General features: G+C 46.0%; 5 protein-coding genes and 1 non-coding gene across 6 annotated transcripts; 4 read left to right on the top strand and 2 right to left on the bottom strand. All coding sequences in view use genetic code 12, as the record gives it.

Annotated features, from left to right (window-relative positions):
• Positions 1 to 320: 320 nt before the first annotated feature.
• YCG1 (condensin subunit) lies at positions 321 to 3,767 on the bottom strand (the record flags this gene model as incomplete). Its single annotated transcript, XM_025484445.1, has 1 exon — positions 321 to 3,767. One exon carries the CDS (start codon positions 3,765 to 3,767, stop codon positions 321 to 323), a length of 3,447 nt encoding a protein of 1,148 aa, XP_025342660.1.
• Positions 3,768 to 4,716: 949 nt separating this feature from the next.
• CXQ85_000710 lies at positions 4,717 to 4,788 on the bottom strand. The gene has a single exon. It is a non-coding gene; the product is annotated as a tRNA-Gly (tRNA).
• Positions 4,789 to 5,007: 219 nt separating this feature from the next.
• On the top strand, positions 5,008 to 7,396 carry CXQ85_000711 (uncharacterized protein; the record flags this gene model as incomplete). Its single annotated transcript, XM_025484446.1, has 2 exons — positions 5,008 to 5,023; positions 5,082 to 7,396. The coding sequence occupies 2 exons, from the start codon at positions 5,008 to 5,010 to the stop codon at positions 7,394 to 7,396; spliced, it is 2,331 nt and encodes a 776-aa protein (XP_025342661.1).
• A 1,108-nt stretch (positions 7,397 to 8,504) lies between these two features.
• CAP1 (DNA-binding transcription factor) lies at positions 8,505 to 9,890 on the top strand (the record flags this gene model as incomplete). Its single annotated transcript, XM_025484447.1, has 1 exon — positions 8,505 to 9,890. The coding sequence occupies one exon, from the start codon at positions 8,505 to 8,507 to the stop codon at positions 9,888 to 9,890; it is 1,386 nt and encodes a 461-aa protein (XP_025342662.1).
• Positions 9,891 to 11,547: 1,657 nt separating this feature from the next.
• On the top strand, positions 11,548 to 13,121 carry CXQ85_000713 (uncharacterized protein; the record flags this gene model as incomplete). Its single annotated transcript, XM_025484448.1, has 2 exons — positions 11,548 to 11,846; positions 11,924 to 13,121. The coding sequence occupies 2 exons, from the start codon at positions 11,548 to 11,550 to the stop codon at positions 13,119 to 13,121; spliced, it is 1,497 nt and encodes a 498-aa protein (XP_025342663.1).
• A 1,727-nt stretch (positions 13,122 to 14,848) lies between these two features.
• Positions 14,849 to 17,623, top strand: BOI2 (Boi2p; the record flags this gene model as incomplete). Its single annotated transcript, XM_025484449.1, has 1 exon — positions 14,849 to 17,623. One exon carries the CDS (start codon positions 14,849 to 14,851, stop codon positions 17,621 to 17,623), a length of 2,775 nt encoding a protein of 924 aa, XP_025342664.1.
• Between the last annotated feature and the right edge of the window lie 32 nt (positions 17,624 to 17,655).

The following is a 17,655-nucleotide window of genomic DNA, read 5'->3' on the forward strand; positions in this document are numbered from 1 at the left end:
TTCTTTCTTTTGGCGTCGCGAAAAAATAACGAACTGTCTCGTACAACTCGTTTAGACGCATCTCGTATACTATGCGACACATTCCAGTACCGCCTTGCCACGAGTGTCTTTGAGACACTTTTAGGGTTTCTGTTTCTGGACAATTTTCTGGCTTTTCCGATAAGATCTGAACAGCAGTAGCTAGAGTCCTGCAGCGTGGCACATGATCGACGTGGCCCTCTTCTGGACCAGCACTTTGGTGTTTCTGGGGAAACACTAAGTAGGTCCACTTAATATTTTGCACCCAAATCTGCCAATTTTCCATCCAGTAACATCATCTCTTATTCTCTGATTTCATAATCCACGTTATCTTCTTCGTCGAGCAACTGATCAATTTCAGCAAGCTCTTTTTCTTGGGCCTTGGTTTTTTCAGCCTCACCTTCGTTGTCCTCTTCTTCCTCGTTGTCGTCACTTGCAGATGCTCGCTCTCGTTCATCTGGACCTTGGTCTCGTTTATCGGCATTATCATCAGTTTCACCTTCGGCTGCCGGGACCTCCCTGGAACCGGTATTTTCTTGATAATAAGCTTCGTGGGATACTGAAGGGCTGCGTGATTTCGTGATTGGCGCCCTAGCCCTTTCCTCAGCCTCGTCTGCTTCAGCTCCTTCTACGAGCTCATCAACGGTAGCCCGGAATTTTTCAAAGGCTCTCTCTGTAGGTGCGTCAAGAACAAATTCTGGATCGTTCTTATTGGCTTCGAGTTTGTCTTTAGTATCGCTGATAGCCTCTTTTAAGCCTCTAAGAAGTGGAGCACCGATCTCCTTATGCAAACACAATTTCGACAAGTTGCTGATAATAAGCTTCTTGATGGCCTTGGGCGAGTCCTGCTCCACAATCTCCAAGAACTTCATCAGTTGCCAGAGATGTGCGGCGCTCTTCTTGTAGTCGTCGTCGCTGATGTTCACGATTTCTCGTGGATCACTCCAGTAGATGTATTGTTGGAGAACTGTGCTAGGAGTCATTCCTTTCTCGAACGTGTTGAACTTGCTGTTGATGCTGAACATTTCGTAGAAACAGTCTCCACTTACACTGCTCACCTTAGCTTGATGCTTTGGATGACTGAACGAGTACACTGGCACGCAAAAAGCCAAAATCTGCTTGAGCTCTTCGTTCTGTGAATTGAGAGGATGAAAGTAGGCAATGAGAAGAGCACGCAAAAGTGATCCTTCGTAGTCCATTTCCTCTTCGTCTTCAGCAACCTCGTCCTTTCCAAAATCTTCCATCAAGTCTGCAAGGAAAAGTTTACACAATCCTTCTGCAACTACGGCCTGGACTCTTGGATGGTCAAACTCTCTCAACATTGTGTGGAAAAGTCTGGCAAGTGAAAGCGAATCGACTGCAAATTCGGAATCTCCACCAAGAATTCCGGCGCCGTGCGTAGAAAGAAGGTCAAACACAACTTGAATAGCCAAGATTCTCAATTCTTCATCAGCACTCTTTGAAGCATACTGACCGAATATTCTCAAGTTCTTCAAGGTAAGATAGTTGTCAAGCAACGATACCAAGCCCAAGCACCTAACACCAAATCTCTTGACTTCCCAGTTGGCGCTACACATTGCTGGACGGATCAATGTCTCAATAAGCGAGTCAAACTGATGGGTACTCGAGACAGAGTCTTCCAAAAGCTCGAGGTAATGTTGAAGAACCATCAAACATTGAATAAGTAGATCTTCTGAGGGAAGCGAGGGTGCCACTTTTCTTCTTTTGTTTGGTTCCTCTGTAGACTGCAGTTCGCTCTCGTATTCTTCCTCTTCTGCTGCACCATCGTCCTCGCCAAAAAGTGAAGCTGCAGAAACGAACGTCTGGTCATTTTCTTCCATTCCAGAGTCACGGATGTCTGTAATAATCTCAATGCACAAGTTGGAGAAATAACTTTCATCATTGGAAAGTTGGCGAAGAATCTGAACACTCAATACGATAAGTTTATCTGGAAGATTATCATTAGCCAAAGTTTGCGAGATCAATGGCTGCAATTTTCTGGTACCGGCAATATCAGCAAAATCACTCCGCTTAATGACGAGAAGCAATTGCTCTATAATAAATTCCAAATGCTTCATCTGTTCACCAAAAGATCTGTATTTTCTTGGAATGTCGCTTGCTGCTTCATAGTAGGTCTCTCTTTCGTCCTCAAGATATTGCATGGCTTTGGCGTTCTTTTTGAAAGTATCTTCGTCCTTTGTGAGGTATTCTTGTACCTTTACGAGACGTTTTTTGAGATCTTCAAGTTCCTGGGTGGACTCCTTTACCGTCGCTTTATATTCGGTGATCTTCTCATTGATCGAGGTTGTTGTTGCGCCGGCCTTCTGGAGGTCCGCCTTCTTGGATGCTAAATGCGTCAAGTCCAGTTTTCTTTTCTTGATAGTCTCGGTCAAAGTCTCAATGTGACTTTGTCCCTGGGACATAGCTTTTTCATTTTTTGATATTCTGCGCTGAAGGTCAAGATGATCTGCTTCCTTCTCTAGAATATGCTGATTGAAGCGAGCCATTTTTTTGGTGAAATTAGTGTACTCGTCAAGAAGCTCTCTGTCACTTTCGATAAGTCTCATGCGTAGCTTTAAGTAGTCGCTTAAATAAGAAGCTAAGACAGTCAATTCTGGTAGACTCTTGTCGAGCTTATTATGGAGATTATGGGCGTGGCAGTAGTCGAGGAAAGTCCTGATATAGAAGGCCCTTTCAGAGTCGAGCTCTCGCCATTGCTGTTCTGTGAACTCGACCTTATCTAATGAGTCCAGATGCTTGTCAAAGTATTCTATCATAGCTGGCTCGGCCGCATCGCTATCGACCACATTAAGTCGTTCAAGAAGTCCCAATATCTTCTCGTCGGCCATATTGAGCCATGTCTTAGTGAACATGTTCACAGCCGCCTGTTTGACAGAAACTTCACGATCGTGAAGACCCCATTTAAGAAGACTCTGGCGCAATTCCACGTCAACTTCCTTTAAACTGCCAATTTCCAGAAACACGCGTCCGTAGACGAGACGTCTATTAATGGCATTCGTATCTCTAGCTCTTCGAAGCACTTCTGGGATGGTGTACCTATTTTTCGTTACTGTAAGCATAGCAGCACGACGCACTTCAGGAGATTCATCATGGTTCATGGCGGCAACAATGGCTCTAACCGCATGGTTTGGTTTCTGGTCGCCATTCTGATCGTGTAGCTGGAACATAGACATCGCCACGACCGCCTGGAGCCTCACAATGTGCTCCTTATCACGAAGACCACGGCGTAGCGTATACTCAAGCGCCTTATAAAGATCCTCGTCTATCTCAGGCACCGTATGGACCAAGTAGGCCAAGAACTGGGTAATTCTATACCTGACGTCCTTAAACTTCGACTCCGTACCTCGAAGCAAGTGCCGTAATAGAAACTCAACGAAAACCGTAGGCACTCCATCTTCATCATCAGCAGACCTCGAAGGCGTCTCCCCCTCGTCCTCAATCATCTTCTTAACAAACACAGTAACGAACTTGGCAATACGGTCTGCCGCCGGCACGCCCTTCCGTACCTTCAACACCTTCAGAACAAGCTTTGTGAAATGAAAGTTAAAGCTCTCCTCATAGTCAAGCGCAATGGCTCTGGTCTGGATGTTCCTAAGCACCACTGCAAGTTTCCTATGACCAGAAAGGGTCATCTGGGCATCCTGGAAAACATGAGACATGGACGTTTCGATTTCCGTCAACGACTTCATCTGCGTGACGCTTTTAAGCGTCGGCCTTGCTTTGTCCATGGAAAAAGAAGCAAGTAGGTGTGAAGCTTCAACTGGTGTGTTTTGATGAGATCAAGTATGCGTAAACACAGCGCGCCTTGATGCGTAGAGTCGAGGAAGACGTGAGAGGGAGAGGAAGAGGAAGAGAAAGAGGATGGAAGGGAGGGAGGCAAGGGAAAATAATAAATATTGATTGATAATTGGTTTTGGTTTCTTGTTTTCGTTTCGGTTCTTCATGTATTACTTCGTTGGTTTTTTGTGGAAATTGGTGGTTCTTGGGGATAGTATGGCTAGAGGAATGGCTGCGAAAAATGGACTAACTATGGGGAAGACTGGCAAGTGGTGGTCTTCAGTCAAAAGTGGTGGTATTCAGTCAAAACTGCTCAGTATAGGGCTAAGTCGTTAAGTTATGATTCTAGATATTGGATGAGGCTTGAAAACTGTTCCTTTGGTCATGAAGCTTGCATGACTTGATTGACTTCTAAGTACTGGTTATAGTAAGGCTCAGTGGACATGTATAGCAGAGCAATGCCAATGGTAATCAGAGTAAGAATTAGGCTAAGTTGATTTCTTGAAAGTATGATGATATTATTCTTAATTTATTTGAACCCGGAGATATTAAGATTGGAAGAGGAACTGGCTGTTCTCATGGAGTACTAACTGGTATACTGGTAGATGGTCAAAGGATGTATAGTACAACTCTTCTTAGACATTTTGAGCTTCTTTTGAAACAAACCTTTTATTTTAAGTATCCGTAATTGCTGCTAACACTTCAAGCTTAATAAGTTTACAATTTAATGGGAACTGTAATACCAGCTCCACATAGATCTCTTTGATGGTTGCAAAAAGCGTGAAAACCAGTGCTTCAAGAAACGCCCATTACTCCAACTCCAAAAAAATAAAGCCCTTTCATAAAACACCCAAAATCCTTCAATTTCAATGGTTTATTTCCTCCTGGGATGCAAAAAAATGAGTGGTACGGGAATCGAACCCATGTCTGCTGCTTGGAAGGCAGCAATGCTAACCATTACACCAACCACCCTATTACATTTAATTTCAAAATAGCGTTTAACATAACACCTTTTTTGCACTTTCCTCAGATATTTATATTTTCAAATCCACCATATTTTACCGTATACTTTAATTAGTATTCATGAGGAATATCAGCAAAAAATAACGAAATTTGAGCCCAAAAACGCCGTTTTAAGTTTTCTTACATCGCGCACTTATAAAAATTTCAGACCAAAGTTACTTATCAGCTATGGATCTCCCCACAGGTATGTGAAAACCCACCTTAAACCACTTCTTTCCTTGAATCCTCCAACTAACAACCAGACTCGATCTACGTGGATGTCACTGACAAGTTCTTCCGGGCTGTGGACGCAATGGCGCCCGGAAACGTCGTCGCTTCTCCATACTTCGATATGCTAGAAGGGTCCAGAGCCATTGAGATGGGCAACCGCCGTCTAGATACGGGACTCATTGCGTTGGATACTGACGATATCATGTTTGATGCTTCGGCTGCTCAGACGGTGGCTGAGGTGGCAGGGTCGATGAACCATATCACCCGACTGCTCATGCTGTGGTTCCTGGGTCTGTCGTTACCGGTTACATTGCTTAGTAACCGCTATGTTTTGGACTTGTTGCAGAGCTACCAGCGTAATAACGGCCAATTTGTTAAAACGAGTTTGGTCAATCATAGACTTCATAAGGAATCTCTTCCTGAAGAGACTCTGTACCACGCATTGTTGGTGAACAAGGTGCTTAGAGCGTTTGTGGCTGGTATTTGCAAGTTTTCCGGCCAGGTTAGAGAAGTGGCGTTGAATGTTTTGTATGATGAAGAGGACTTGACCACGAGGAATATGGATCTCGATTTGCTTTCTGCTACAGAATCAAAGGTGATATTGGGAACCATCAATGAAGCTAAGGAATGGCTTGAAAACCAAGAGGAAGAAACCCCAGAGATACTTATAGACTTCCTCTCTTTGGCTGCATCCTTGGTGTCCATGTGTGACATTGTTCGCTCTTCTATAACCTTGTTTAAGCCCAAGGAGCCACTTTCATACCCATGCCTCGACGAGATCAAGACTCTCGCTTTAAAGTTCCAGAAAAAGGATCTTGGTTTGGGCCCAGAAAATTCTGTTTCCAAGTTCGTGCAAGCAGACTGTAACAATAAGCATATTCCTTATGAGAACTTCCTTCTCGAGAGAGAACAAGCCTATGGCGATTTGCATAATATGGTGGCTGAAATCGAAGCATTCGTTACTGCTTTTTCAAAATTCGAAAACGTAAGACAGCTTGAATCTTACCTTCGCTACACGATGGCTCCACGCATGACCGCTGACTACAGTGCTGTGTCCCGTGGTTTCTACCAATTGTTCTTTATTAGAGACGACAAGTCAATTGCAGGCCTGGAAGAGTCTGTCGGTTCTATTGCTATCAGACTCATGGAGAGCTTGTGCTGCGCCGGTACTTCTGTTCTAGATACCGTGTCGTGGAATATTCCTGAGGAAGATCCAGTCAGGAAAGAAACCATGCATAGAGATGCTCTCAGTAAAGTTGGAGCTCTCCTCGATGACATAGAAAACGCCATGTATAAGTTCTTGTCGAATTACGGCAACAATAAGTGCAGACAAAGGCAGTTTGATAGTCAGACTATAGTGTTATGGGACACATTACAGTTTAATGCTGAGAACATTGAGTTCCATCTTTACTCAAAGTACTCTATTGGCGATAAAATGGCACCGGACTCTCTGGATCCAGCACTTCCCATTACTGCATTTGCATTTCACACCAAGCTTCACATCATGCTTCAGGCTGTCTTGAGTGGTTTTGAACTTAACTTGTACAAGCCTTTCGAGGCATCGCAGATGTACTGGTACGCATCGTACTTGGCAGAGAATGACCATGCCAATGTGTCTATCAGAGTGAAGCAAATTAATAAAGGTAAGCTAGCATCTGCTCTCAGCTTAGCTAAAAAGGTGAAAAAGGCAAAGGCTGGTCCTAAGAAAGAAGAGTTGAAAAGGTTGCATAGAGCCTTAAACGAAACTGCCGTTCCTCAAGTGCAAAAGAACTTGCAATACATTGAGCAGTACTTGGAGCCATCCATCTTGGCTACGCAGAACCTTTGTCTTTCCATTTCCCAAATCATGCTCTTGTACCAGCTGTTGGGAGCCGATTTGAGCAAGCCGCCCGCTATAGTGGACGACGAGCACTTGTATAATCTCAGAATGAAGCCCTGGAGGTCGGTAGAAGTTCCGCCTTGTCCCAGCTTCAAAGAGTTTCAGGATGCCACGGAGTTTTATGCCAACTTCTCGAAGCTTGGTCTAGAATTGAGAAAGAAAAAGTTTACTGACATTATCGGCACGCTTAAACAGAAGCTTACTGAAGCGCTGCAGATCTTTGGTGGTATTACAGACAGCTTCAAGAATGAAGAACAGCTGGGAGCATTCTTTAAAGGAGGAGAGGCCAATGCAAAGCAGTGGTTTGAGAAACTCAAGAAGACGGCTGTAGCTTACCAAGTGGAGCTCGGCACGTTGTTACGAATTGTACAACAGGACGGAAAGGGAGAAAACTATAAAGTGGAGGTATCTTCCACGTACCATGCGTTCTTCCCTATTTATTCGTTAAAAGAGAAGAAGCAGAAATAAGGCTAGAGAATGTTTGCCGAGAAGTGGAGTATTCGAAGCGGGCTACAACGGACATTACCAGGGTAAGAAGCGATACCGAGACCGCTGCAGGGGCCATCAAATCAGATAAGAAGCCCGAGTGAAAACAAAGACGAGGTAGTGGGTCGATTTTGCCGTTAGCCCCATTTGTACATGTCTGCGAGAAGCCAATGGAGGCTGGCGGTAGCACTATTCATTGTGTATTCCAAGCCTCACCGGCAAGTCCGAGTCCGACCACCGAAGGAGGGAGGGAGAGGAGGAAGTTGAAGGGAGAAGAAGAGTATAAAGCATCTTATTGATATACTTCTTTTCATCCACTTATTTTTTTTTTTTTATGAAAAAAAAAAAAAAGCCAAACTCCCTGGCCCATCCCTGTCAATCCTCGTACATTGACAGGCAGCTGCGTCTCCCCAAATAACCCACAGTCAATTGTGAGTCATTTTCCCCCCCTTGTCATTTTTTTTCGCCTCCCGTTCCTCAGCCTTCCATGTCTTCCATATCTAAGACCTGGCCTGCACCGCATCCAGCTCCCATTGCAGCCGTCCCCAGCCCCATTCTGGAGCGGTCTATAGTAGTCCTGGTGGATTTGTCAGCAGTTGCAACTGTCCGAGCGCGGGAAAACATGCACCAAGCAGTTCGGTAAAAAAAAGGCTCAAACGAGGGGTGGTTAGGAATTGAGGGATAAAAAAATATGAGAGGCAAACGATATTGGCCAATCAGGTCGAGGCTTTGGCGACTTCTTGGCCTAGGCTTTTCTTTTGGTCCCTAAAGTTTATAGTGTTGTTTGGCTGCGGTAATTCTTTTAGTGGTGGTGTCTGGGAGTGCACAGCGCCAACGGCCGGCCCCCACGAAAAGGTGAATGGAAGAGAGGGAGAAAAAAAAGCAATTACCTCATGGTGCCACTACTTAAAGCCCGTGACATCCGCATTTCAAGACATTCCTAGCCGTGCCATACTAGTACCCTTTTCTGTAAAGACGGTCAAACCTTGGAGTGGCCGTGATTCCCATTTTTTAACCAGTTTAGCCACTTTTCACTTATTTGCTTCCTGTTCCACTTTTTGCCTCCCACGTTTACCCCTATACTTTTGCAATGACCGATTCTAAAAGAGAACATCCAGATTTCGCCGACCCCCCGGCTCTTGCTCATGACGACAAGAAAGCCCATGTCAAGCCAGGTAGAAAGTTTTCCAACACAGAACCAAAGTCCAAGAGAACCGCTCAGAATAGAGCCGCCCAGAGAGCCTACAGAGAGAGAAAGGAGAAGAAAATGAAGGACTTGGAGGATAAGGTCGCCGACTTGGAAGACAGAAACATCAAGGCTGCTACAGAACAGGACTTGTTGAAGGCCCAGATTGACTTGTTGAAGCGTGAGCTTGCTCGTCACAGAGGTCACCTGGACTTTTCGGACCTTCAGTTGCCCACTTCCGTTGGAAAATTGACCAATCCTAACCCAGATCGTAAGGAAAACAAGCCCAAGGCTAGTCCCGGCAAATCCGGTAGCGCCGAGTTCCCATGGGCTGAGCAAAACTTACATTCTGTTCCTTCCGGTTACTCCGATAGCTCCAACCAGCACTTGCCAGACTTGGTCAGCGGCTCCTCACTGTCTACGTCACCAAACGAGAACAATTTCGTCTCTCCAGACTCACAGAACAGCGAATCTCTACCTGCCCTGCTGATACACATGAACCTCAGTCCTCTGAACCAGTTCAATATCTCGCCCAGGTACGAGGAGCAGCTTGATCCTTTCTGTGTGAAGCTCAACGAAGCTTGTGGTACCAAGCAGAAGCCTGTGCCAAAGTATCGTCGTGAGGGCGGTAACATCCCACCGGTCAGAGATGAGGACTTGCCTCAGCCTGTTACCCAAGATAACGATTTCCAAACACTTTTCACGCCGGCAGAGAACATAAACGATCCTTTCTTCACTGATTCTTCCAACTACAACTTCGAATTTCCTTCTAACGACGAACAAAACGACCTTCTATCGTTCTATAACGACAACAACTTTGACGTGTCGCTAGCTTTCGGTAACCCTACCAACGAGCTAGAGAACAGACAGGATAAATCAGGTCTAATCGATGGTCTCGTCACAGAAGAGTCTGCCTACGATCCACTTGGCAGTGTCAACACAGATTTCAACTTTAACGAGTTTGTCAAGAGCAGCTTGCCTTCTGACGCCAGTTCGAGAACGAATTCCGTTAGCGGTGCACACAGATCCACGCTGTCGGTGACAAGCTATAACTCCAACAGTCCTGCTATCAAGGAAGAGGCCAAGGACGAAGAGTTTGTGCCAGCTTCAGAAAAGACAATTAAGTGTTCTGAGATCTGGGACCGTATCACTTCTCATCCAAGGTACACTGAGTTGGACATTGATGGTTTGTGTAACGAGTTGAAGAGCAAGGCCAAGTGTTCCGAAAAGGGAGTGGTCTTGGACCTGAAGGATGTGAACAAGCTTATTGAAAAGTCCGTCAGGACATAAATCAGTAAGCCTTGCAAAGGTGATGCGCACCTTGCTTCTGTATGACAAGCTTTTGGATATTTATATGGGCGTATACTCACGAAATTTACGACTGGCGTTATGACGAAAAGTAGCCGTAGTACACTTTAAAGTTTATGCAAGGGGCCTGTCTTAGCATTGAAAAGCAATTCTGGGGCATCCTCTTACGTCATGGTTTTGTGACCAGTCAGTATACGAGAGAAGGGCACGGCTGATATTGATAACACAAGGAGTCAGGGTTCAAAATGGACAGAGTCAGAGAAGTACAAGTAACTCTTCATTCGAGTCCATAGAAGAGGTCTATGCTGATGATTCATTCCCAGCTGTTAAGCGATGTACAGTCAGAGTCTCCATATACCCCCACTCATCCTTATTCCGCCCTTCCCGTCCATCCTTATCCTTCCTTGTATCCAAGCGTCCAAGCATTCCAGTAGTTTTCTTGACCTCCATTCACCGTAAGTTCCTTTTCTCCCTTTTCACCTTAGCGGGTCTACAGCGCCATGTCCTCCACTCTCCAGCCCTGAACCCAACAAAAACCCAACCTCCTAAGCCTACCAGGCTCCAACCAAAACGTTAACAAAGTAAAGGATTACAAATCTACCCCCCAACGTGCCCTCGCTAAAGCAACTATCCATTGCACAATCTCCAGGATCTCCATATACGGAGCGAAACAAGGTTTTGCAGCCAAAAAAAGGACTCCTACGGTTACTGTTTCCCCACAAACCAACCGCTCCAGCCGTTTCCGTTTGTCTATTGAAAAATTTTGGCCTCCTTCCCCGCCACTCCCTATAAATACGAAACGATTTTCCACGGAAGGACTTGCTGTTCCGAAAAGAAGCAGTCCGCCTTTTAATTTAATTTTCTCCTTCTTCTTACAGCCTTGCCATTTTGTGCTTCTTTTTTCTTGACGCTCCCCTCTCGGAGCGCACCCCAGTGACGCCGAAATTCCACCACCCAAGGGTCCTCCCTTGGGTTTTGATGGTCTCTTTAGAACGTAAAGATGTCTACTCTCTCTCGTTATATCCGGGCTAACTCCCTTGCCTCGTTAACGCCGTAGATTGTCTTTTTTCCCGGATATAAGCTGACACAGACAAACAAGGCGCATTGGATGGTTGGCTGGGGCGCCCCTCCCCAGGTTTTTTCCTTCCTTCTCCACGTCAGATTCCGCGTTTTGCAACCATTTAGCAAGCAAGGCATGAATGGTCACCAAAGATAAGGCAGGATAAAAAATGCTAGATTGGGAAACCCGAAAGGGCCGAAGTCAAGGAGGGTTGGTTAGCAAAAAAAAAAAAGCGAAAAAGACAGTGAAAAAGCAAAAAGAAAGAAAAAGTTGTCTTCCACACAATGGGTATTTGTATGAGGCTGACAAATGAGGCCTAAACGTCCACCATTTCCACGGACCAAATCCCAAAAAACCTTCTTTTTCTATTGTAGTCGCCACCAAACAACCCAAAACATCCCCTTGAGGCTTTTCATGACTTCGTAAATCGGACTTGTCCCTTTCACAAAAAGGACCCCACCTGCGGTGGGGCACATGGTGTGTCGCTTATATTGTTTGTGGGGGCAGATCTGGAGGATGGGAACTATAAAAGGCATGTTTTTCTGATAATTTTTTTGTAGACAAATTTCGCTGCTTGTTATGGGTGCTAAGGATAAGCTGCTTGTGGCGATTGAAGAAAGACCTTCTCCAACGGTTTCTTTGGATAAACCGTCTGTGGAGTGGGTGGAAGAGCTGAAGGATGAGGAAACTGGGGTGGTTGATATTGACCAGTACTCAGATATTGACGAGAAGAAGTTGCTTTGGAAAATCGATTTACATCTTATTCCGCTTTTCACGGTGTTGTACTTGCTTAGTTTCTTGGATAGAGGTAACATTGGAAACGCCAAAATCGAAGGTCTTGCTGAGGACTTGAACCTCGAGGGAAACCAATACAATTTGTGTTTGACGATTTTCTTTATTTTTATGCTTCATTTGAAATACCGTCTAACATTATTTTGCACCACGTCAAGCCCAGGTTGTACATTCCAACCACCATGGTCTTGTGGTCTATCGTGATGACGTTGATGGGTACAGTGCAAAACTTTGACCAGCTCATGGCAACAAGAGCTCTTTTGGGATTGTTTGAAGCTTCGCTTTTCCCAGGTATTTCTTACATTTTGTCGATGTACTATAAGAAATCGGAGATTCTCGTGAGAGAAGCCATTTTCTTTAGTGCTGCTTCCATTGCCGGTGCTTTCTCGGGTCTTTTGGCTGCTGCTATTTCCCAGATGGACGGTATTGGTGGTTATGAAGGCTGGAGATGGATTTTCATCTTGGAAGGTTTGCTTACGTTTGTGGCTGCTGCTGGTTCCTACTTCTGTTTCCCCTTATACCCTAAGGATAGTACTTTCCTTACTCCTCGTGAACGTGAGTTTGTGGTGAACAGAGTGAAGTTTTCCTCCAACGCTGAAAACCAAAAGATGACTGGCGCTGGCGCTCCTCCATCCATGAACTTGGGTGAGGATAACTCTGGCAACATCTCTAATGTCTGGGCAGTGTTCAAGGACTGGCAATCTTGGTGTCAGCTTATGACCTACTACGGTATTTGCGTACCTCTTTACGGTGTTTCGCTTTTCACCCCCACCATTGTGAAGAACTTGGGTTACACTTCTACCAAGGCACAGTTGATGTCGGCTCCAGTTTACATTGTTGCAGCCATCTTCTGTATCTTCCAAGCATGGGTATCTGATAGAGTCGGTCTTAGAACGCCATTCATGATATTCAATCTTATCTGTATTGCTGTCGGGTACAGTATATGTTTGGCGCTATCTCCTACTACACTGCCTGGAGCAGTGTATGCTGGAGTATACATTATGGCTCTTGGAATCTACTCAGCGTTCCCACTTGTGGTTATTTGGTTCTCGAACAACTTGGCTGGTTCTTACAAGCGTGCCGTTGGTATGGCGTTCCAGATTGGTATTGGTAACTTTGCTGGTGCCTTTTCATCCAACTTCTACAGAGAACAAGATGCACCAGAGTATACGCTTGGGCATGCGTTAGAGCTTGGATTCTCCCTCATGGGTCTCCTCTTCACCTTCATCACCATCGCTGGGTATGTTGCCAGTAACAGAAAGAAGAAGAGAAACCTTGCTGCTGGTAAGTATGACGGTATTCCACCAGAAGAGCTCGTCAAGATGGGCGACAAGAGTCCGCATTTCGTCTACCGTTTGTAGACGCTGGATATTACGTATTATGAATTACAACGAGAGAAACGGTGAAACTGTAGATTTGCATCAGCCACGTTTAGTTTTGTCCTCCTCTGGCTTTGTCCTCTCTGGTTTTGTGTTAAGATGTGGTCAAGTGAGTGTACAGCAGGAGAAGTCAACGCGTGGAAGGCCACTATTTAGGCAGTCGACTGGGGGTCTTAGCAGCCTAAACGTCTTCCTTTTAGTACTTGTTTGTCATTTTTCGCTTCCCTTGTTTGAAACCACTGGTTTCTAAGACTGCCCTGGTACTAAACAGAGCCGCACGAATGGCTGCGAAATAGGTACCCCAAGCAAGACGATGCCGAGTAAACTGGGCAGAAATGATCAGGCGAGGATGAAGCTTACTTTGGAGAAGTCTAAAGTTTCTTCTGGTGCCTCGTTACCTCTGAAGAGAGAATTTCATCCCAAACTGGGTCCACAGAGATACGTCTCGTCACATGCCAGCCATCTCTAGGCATAAGCACAGAAGCTACACTTTCACACCGTAAGCCTCCAAAAGAACAAGAAAAAGAAAAAAAAAGGTTACAACCCATCTAAAGAAGAAAAGTACCCTAAAGAAGTCCCTAACTGCAACATAGCTTCTCCAAAGACCTCCTTCCTGGCCCAGCATCCAGTGCATTGCCTACCTCATCTCTACCAGTCTACCTCTTCCACTCACCACTTAACCACCAATTCCACTTCACCACTTCACCAATTCCACTTCACCACCCTAAGCGAGCTAAGCCCCAGCATCCAACCTTCTTTAACTTAAACTTCCACTTGGCCATAAAACTCGTATCCTCTCTGTCTTCTCTGTCCAACGCAGCCGGTGCTGGTTGATCTTACCAATGAAGGTGAGCCGCAAACAGCCACAGCCAAAGATCAACCACCGAGCCTGAAGCAGTAAAAAACCAAAGAGTAATATTGAGAGAGGTGTATTCCCAAAGAAGCAATAAAGCCGAAGAAAAAGAAAGCCCCAGTGCCATGATTTGTGACGGTCTTTGCCAGCGCCTCGCTGCCTCGCTGGGGCCCAGAATTCACACTTGCTGTGGTGCCGTTTGCTGCTTAGGTTATGCCGAGGCACTTTGCGCGAGCCGTTTTTTCGTGATTTTTTTTTTTTTTTTTTTCTTTTGCCCTCTTCATCGCCTAGAAAAAGAAACCTTTCGGACCGGTCTGGCTGCCTCACGAAGATCTCGAATTTTGGCTCGTTTGGCGTTGTGGTGCACGGGTCTTTTCCCAACCATCCATCCCCAGTCTTCCAATACCCAGTCAAAAAGTAAAAGTAGAAGACATCTCTCTAGTTAGTTCCTCCTCCCTCCTCTTTGTTCTCTTTAGACGTCTGGCTGTTCTTTCTGGGTGCCCAAAACTGGTAATCGTCGTCCAAATTAACCTCTTTGTGGTACTGCACAGCGCCGCAGAACACCACCCATTCTTTAAACCTCAAAAACATCTCTATACCCCCAAACTAGTGCTAGTTGTTCTTTATTTTCCTGTTTTTTATTTTATCGTCAGCGTAACTTCCACTCCCACTCAGACACTCCTTCCTTTGTTGTTACCTTTAAGCCTCCTAGCAGATACACCCTCCTGCTCCACGGCCTCCGCGAAAAACATACACTAGTGAAACCTTTCTAAGTAAACAACCCCAGTTTACCACCCCATAACATCCACCGTTTCCCTTTGCCCCAACCCGCAATCAAACAACAGGTCTTTCCAATATGACCCTGGGCCTTCTTCTATGCATTAAACAGTTTAATGCTCGTCTTGGTGACGAGTTGAACCTTGCTGTGGGCGAGAAAATCGAGGTTCTTGCTGATGACTCTGAGTATAACGATGGCTGGTACATGGGCAAGTCTGTTTCCAGTGGAAAAGTCGGTCTTTTCCCTAAACTGTTTACCAAGCCGGTGGCTGAACAGCCTCTGGAACCTACCTTGTTGCGTTCGAGGTCTCGTAGAGTACCCCTGGGACCTAAAGCGGGCGATAAGCCGGGCTCCAATAGCTCCAGAATTGCATCCCTGGAAACTCCTCAGCAACAGCAGCCACAACAAGCTCAACAACAACCTTCCAATGATGTCCACTCCACGATGAACGAAATCGATAAGGCGTTGGAGGAGCTTCAGACGTCTACGCGTGAATCTTCCAAGGAGGACGTGAAGACTCAGCAAAAGGAACCTGAGCCTGCTCCTGCTCCTGCCCCTGCCCCTGCTGAAGAACCAAAGAAGGGACACCAGCGTAACGTCTCAACGCAATCGCTCACTACTGACTTGAACCCATTGCAGGCCACTGAGTGGACTGCGAAGCAGGTGCTGTCGTATTTTGCCATTGTCTTGGGTTTCGACATGAGCGTCGCTGGCAAATTTGCCCGCCACAAGATCACAGGTGAAATCTTATTCCAGCTTGATTTGGCTCACCTTAAAGAATTGGATATCGACTCTTTCGGTACCCGTTTCGAGGTCTATAAGGAGATTGAGAAGCTTAGGGAAATGGCAACTAGAGCCAAGGGTTCTTCTCTGTCGGGCGCCGCTGGTAGTCGCTCTGCTTCTGCCCAGTCCCAAAAGCCTGCAGAACACGAATCCAGAGAAACTTCTCCTCCATTTAACAACTCTGATGTTGACTCGGTCGAAAAACCTCAGGAGAGGCCATCAGGCTACGACCGCGAACCCAAGAGTGCTTCCACACTTCTTCCAGCCCCATCATTCAATCCTTACGCGAAGGAAAATGGCAAGTCCAGAGCTGCTTCTGCCAAAAACCCATATGGCCACTCCAGGACGAGATCCCAGTCAATGGAAAACTTGCTGGCTTTGAACACTCCAAGAACCGACAACTCCTTTATGTCCCCTAGGAAGGCTCCTGAACCTCCTGCTTTAAGTCCCGTCAACAAGAACTTCAAGTTTGGTGGTAGTCCAGCCGTTCCTCAAGGCAATGATTCCCCAGCCAGCCACAGTTTCTACATGACTAGAACAAACGCTTCCTCCGGAATGGTCAACAGTCCAGGCGGTCAATCAAGACCTGCTTCTTCCATTTACGACGCTGGCGCTCAAGGGCACCACAGACGTACGTCATCGAATAAGAATGAGTTAGCTCACAGAAGACACTCTTCGCTCTTTTCGTTCATGTCGGGTAACGGTAACGATGAGGCTGCCGGTCCACAGAAGGAGAAGTTGCATAGTCAGAACTTGACAAAGGGTGTCGCCAGTCCTACAAAGAACAAGCGTGCCTCTAGGTTGTTCGACAACAAACCAGCTGAGTCTTCAGAGTTCGAAGATACCTTGCCTGATATTGACGATGTCAACCTTTCACCTAAGAAGGACAGAGTCGCTTCTGGAGCTTCTTCCAAGAGTGACGAGAAGCGTAATACTGGTAGATTGAAGAGTTTACGCTCGGTGTCCACTTCTAACTTCAGAAACCTCACAGTATCCAGAAAGCTGAAGACTTCTGCGTTCCAGGAAGGAATCAGAGACATCACTCCAGACGAAGCTATCAAGACATCCACTTTCAGTGGTTGGATGTCCAAGAAGTCTGGTAGTACGTTAGGTTGGAGATCTCGTTACTTCACACTTCACGGTACTAGATTGTCCTACTTCACGAATTTGCGTGATAAGCGTGAGAAGGGTTTGATTGATATCACCGCTCACAAGGTTATTCCAATCAGTACAGATGGTGAGAGTGCAAGCAGTAACGATAAGTACATTGCACTTTATGCTGCCCTGACGGGTCTTGGAAGATACTGTTTCAAGATTGTTCCACCAGCTCCTGGTTTCAAGAAGGGTTTGACATTCACGCAACCCAAGACTCACTTCTTCGCTGTTGAAACTCAAGAGGAGATGAAGGGATGGTTGAAGGCACTCATGACCGCCACCATTGACATCGATGACAGTGTTCCTGTTGTCAGCAGTTGTAATACCCCAACCGTGTCCTTGGCGAAGGCTCAGGAACTCCTTGCAAAAGCCAGAGAAGAGAACAAATTGAGAGATGAAGAACTCAGAGCCAAGGGATTCATAAGGGATGGAGAAACCCTCGAGGATATCGCAAACTCGACGACGTTGTATAATGACAGTGCAACTTCCGAAGAGGCGTCCCCTGTCGTCGGCTACATGGACGAAACCACCATCTCTTCGAGCAATACCAGCAATGCACCACCCAAGCTCACTGTTGACACATCTGCTACCAAGCCCAAGCGCGGCCCCACCACTCCACAATTACAATCTTCACAAGGATTCGCTTCTCCATACCTCTTAGCATCCGGTATTCTTTCACCAAAGGGAGGCGCTTCCTCCGGTGGCAGCACGCCTAACACTGCCAAGTCTGGAAAAAAGGAGTACTTCCCTGAAATGGGTACTCCTGACGGCACCAAACTGGAAAGCTCGTTTGAGCAGCCCGTTTTCAGCAACAGCAATGGCAGAGTTTTGAGCGGAAGCAAGAAAAAGGACAAGTCTGAAAAGCTTATGGCCTATACCAGCGACGGATCGTTCGTGATCAAGTCGAAAAAATAACGTTGTAACTAATCTGTAATTAATAATGAATG

The sequence above is a fragment of the Candidozyma haemuli genome (genome assembly GCF_002926055.2).
Source record: "Candidozyma haemuli strain B11899 chromosome Unknown A_2014730914, whole genome shotgun sequence".
Lineage (NCBI taxonomy): Eukaryota > Fungi > Ascomycota > Pichiomycetes > Serinales > Metschnikowiaceae > Candidozyma > Candidozyma haemuli.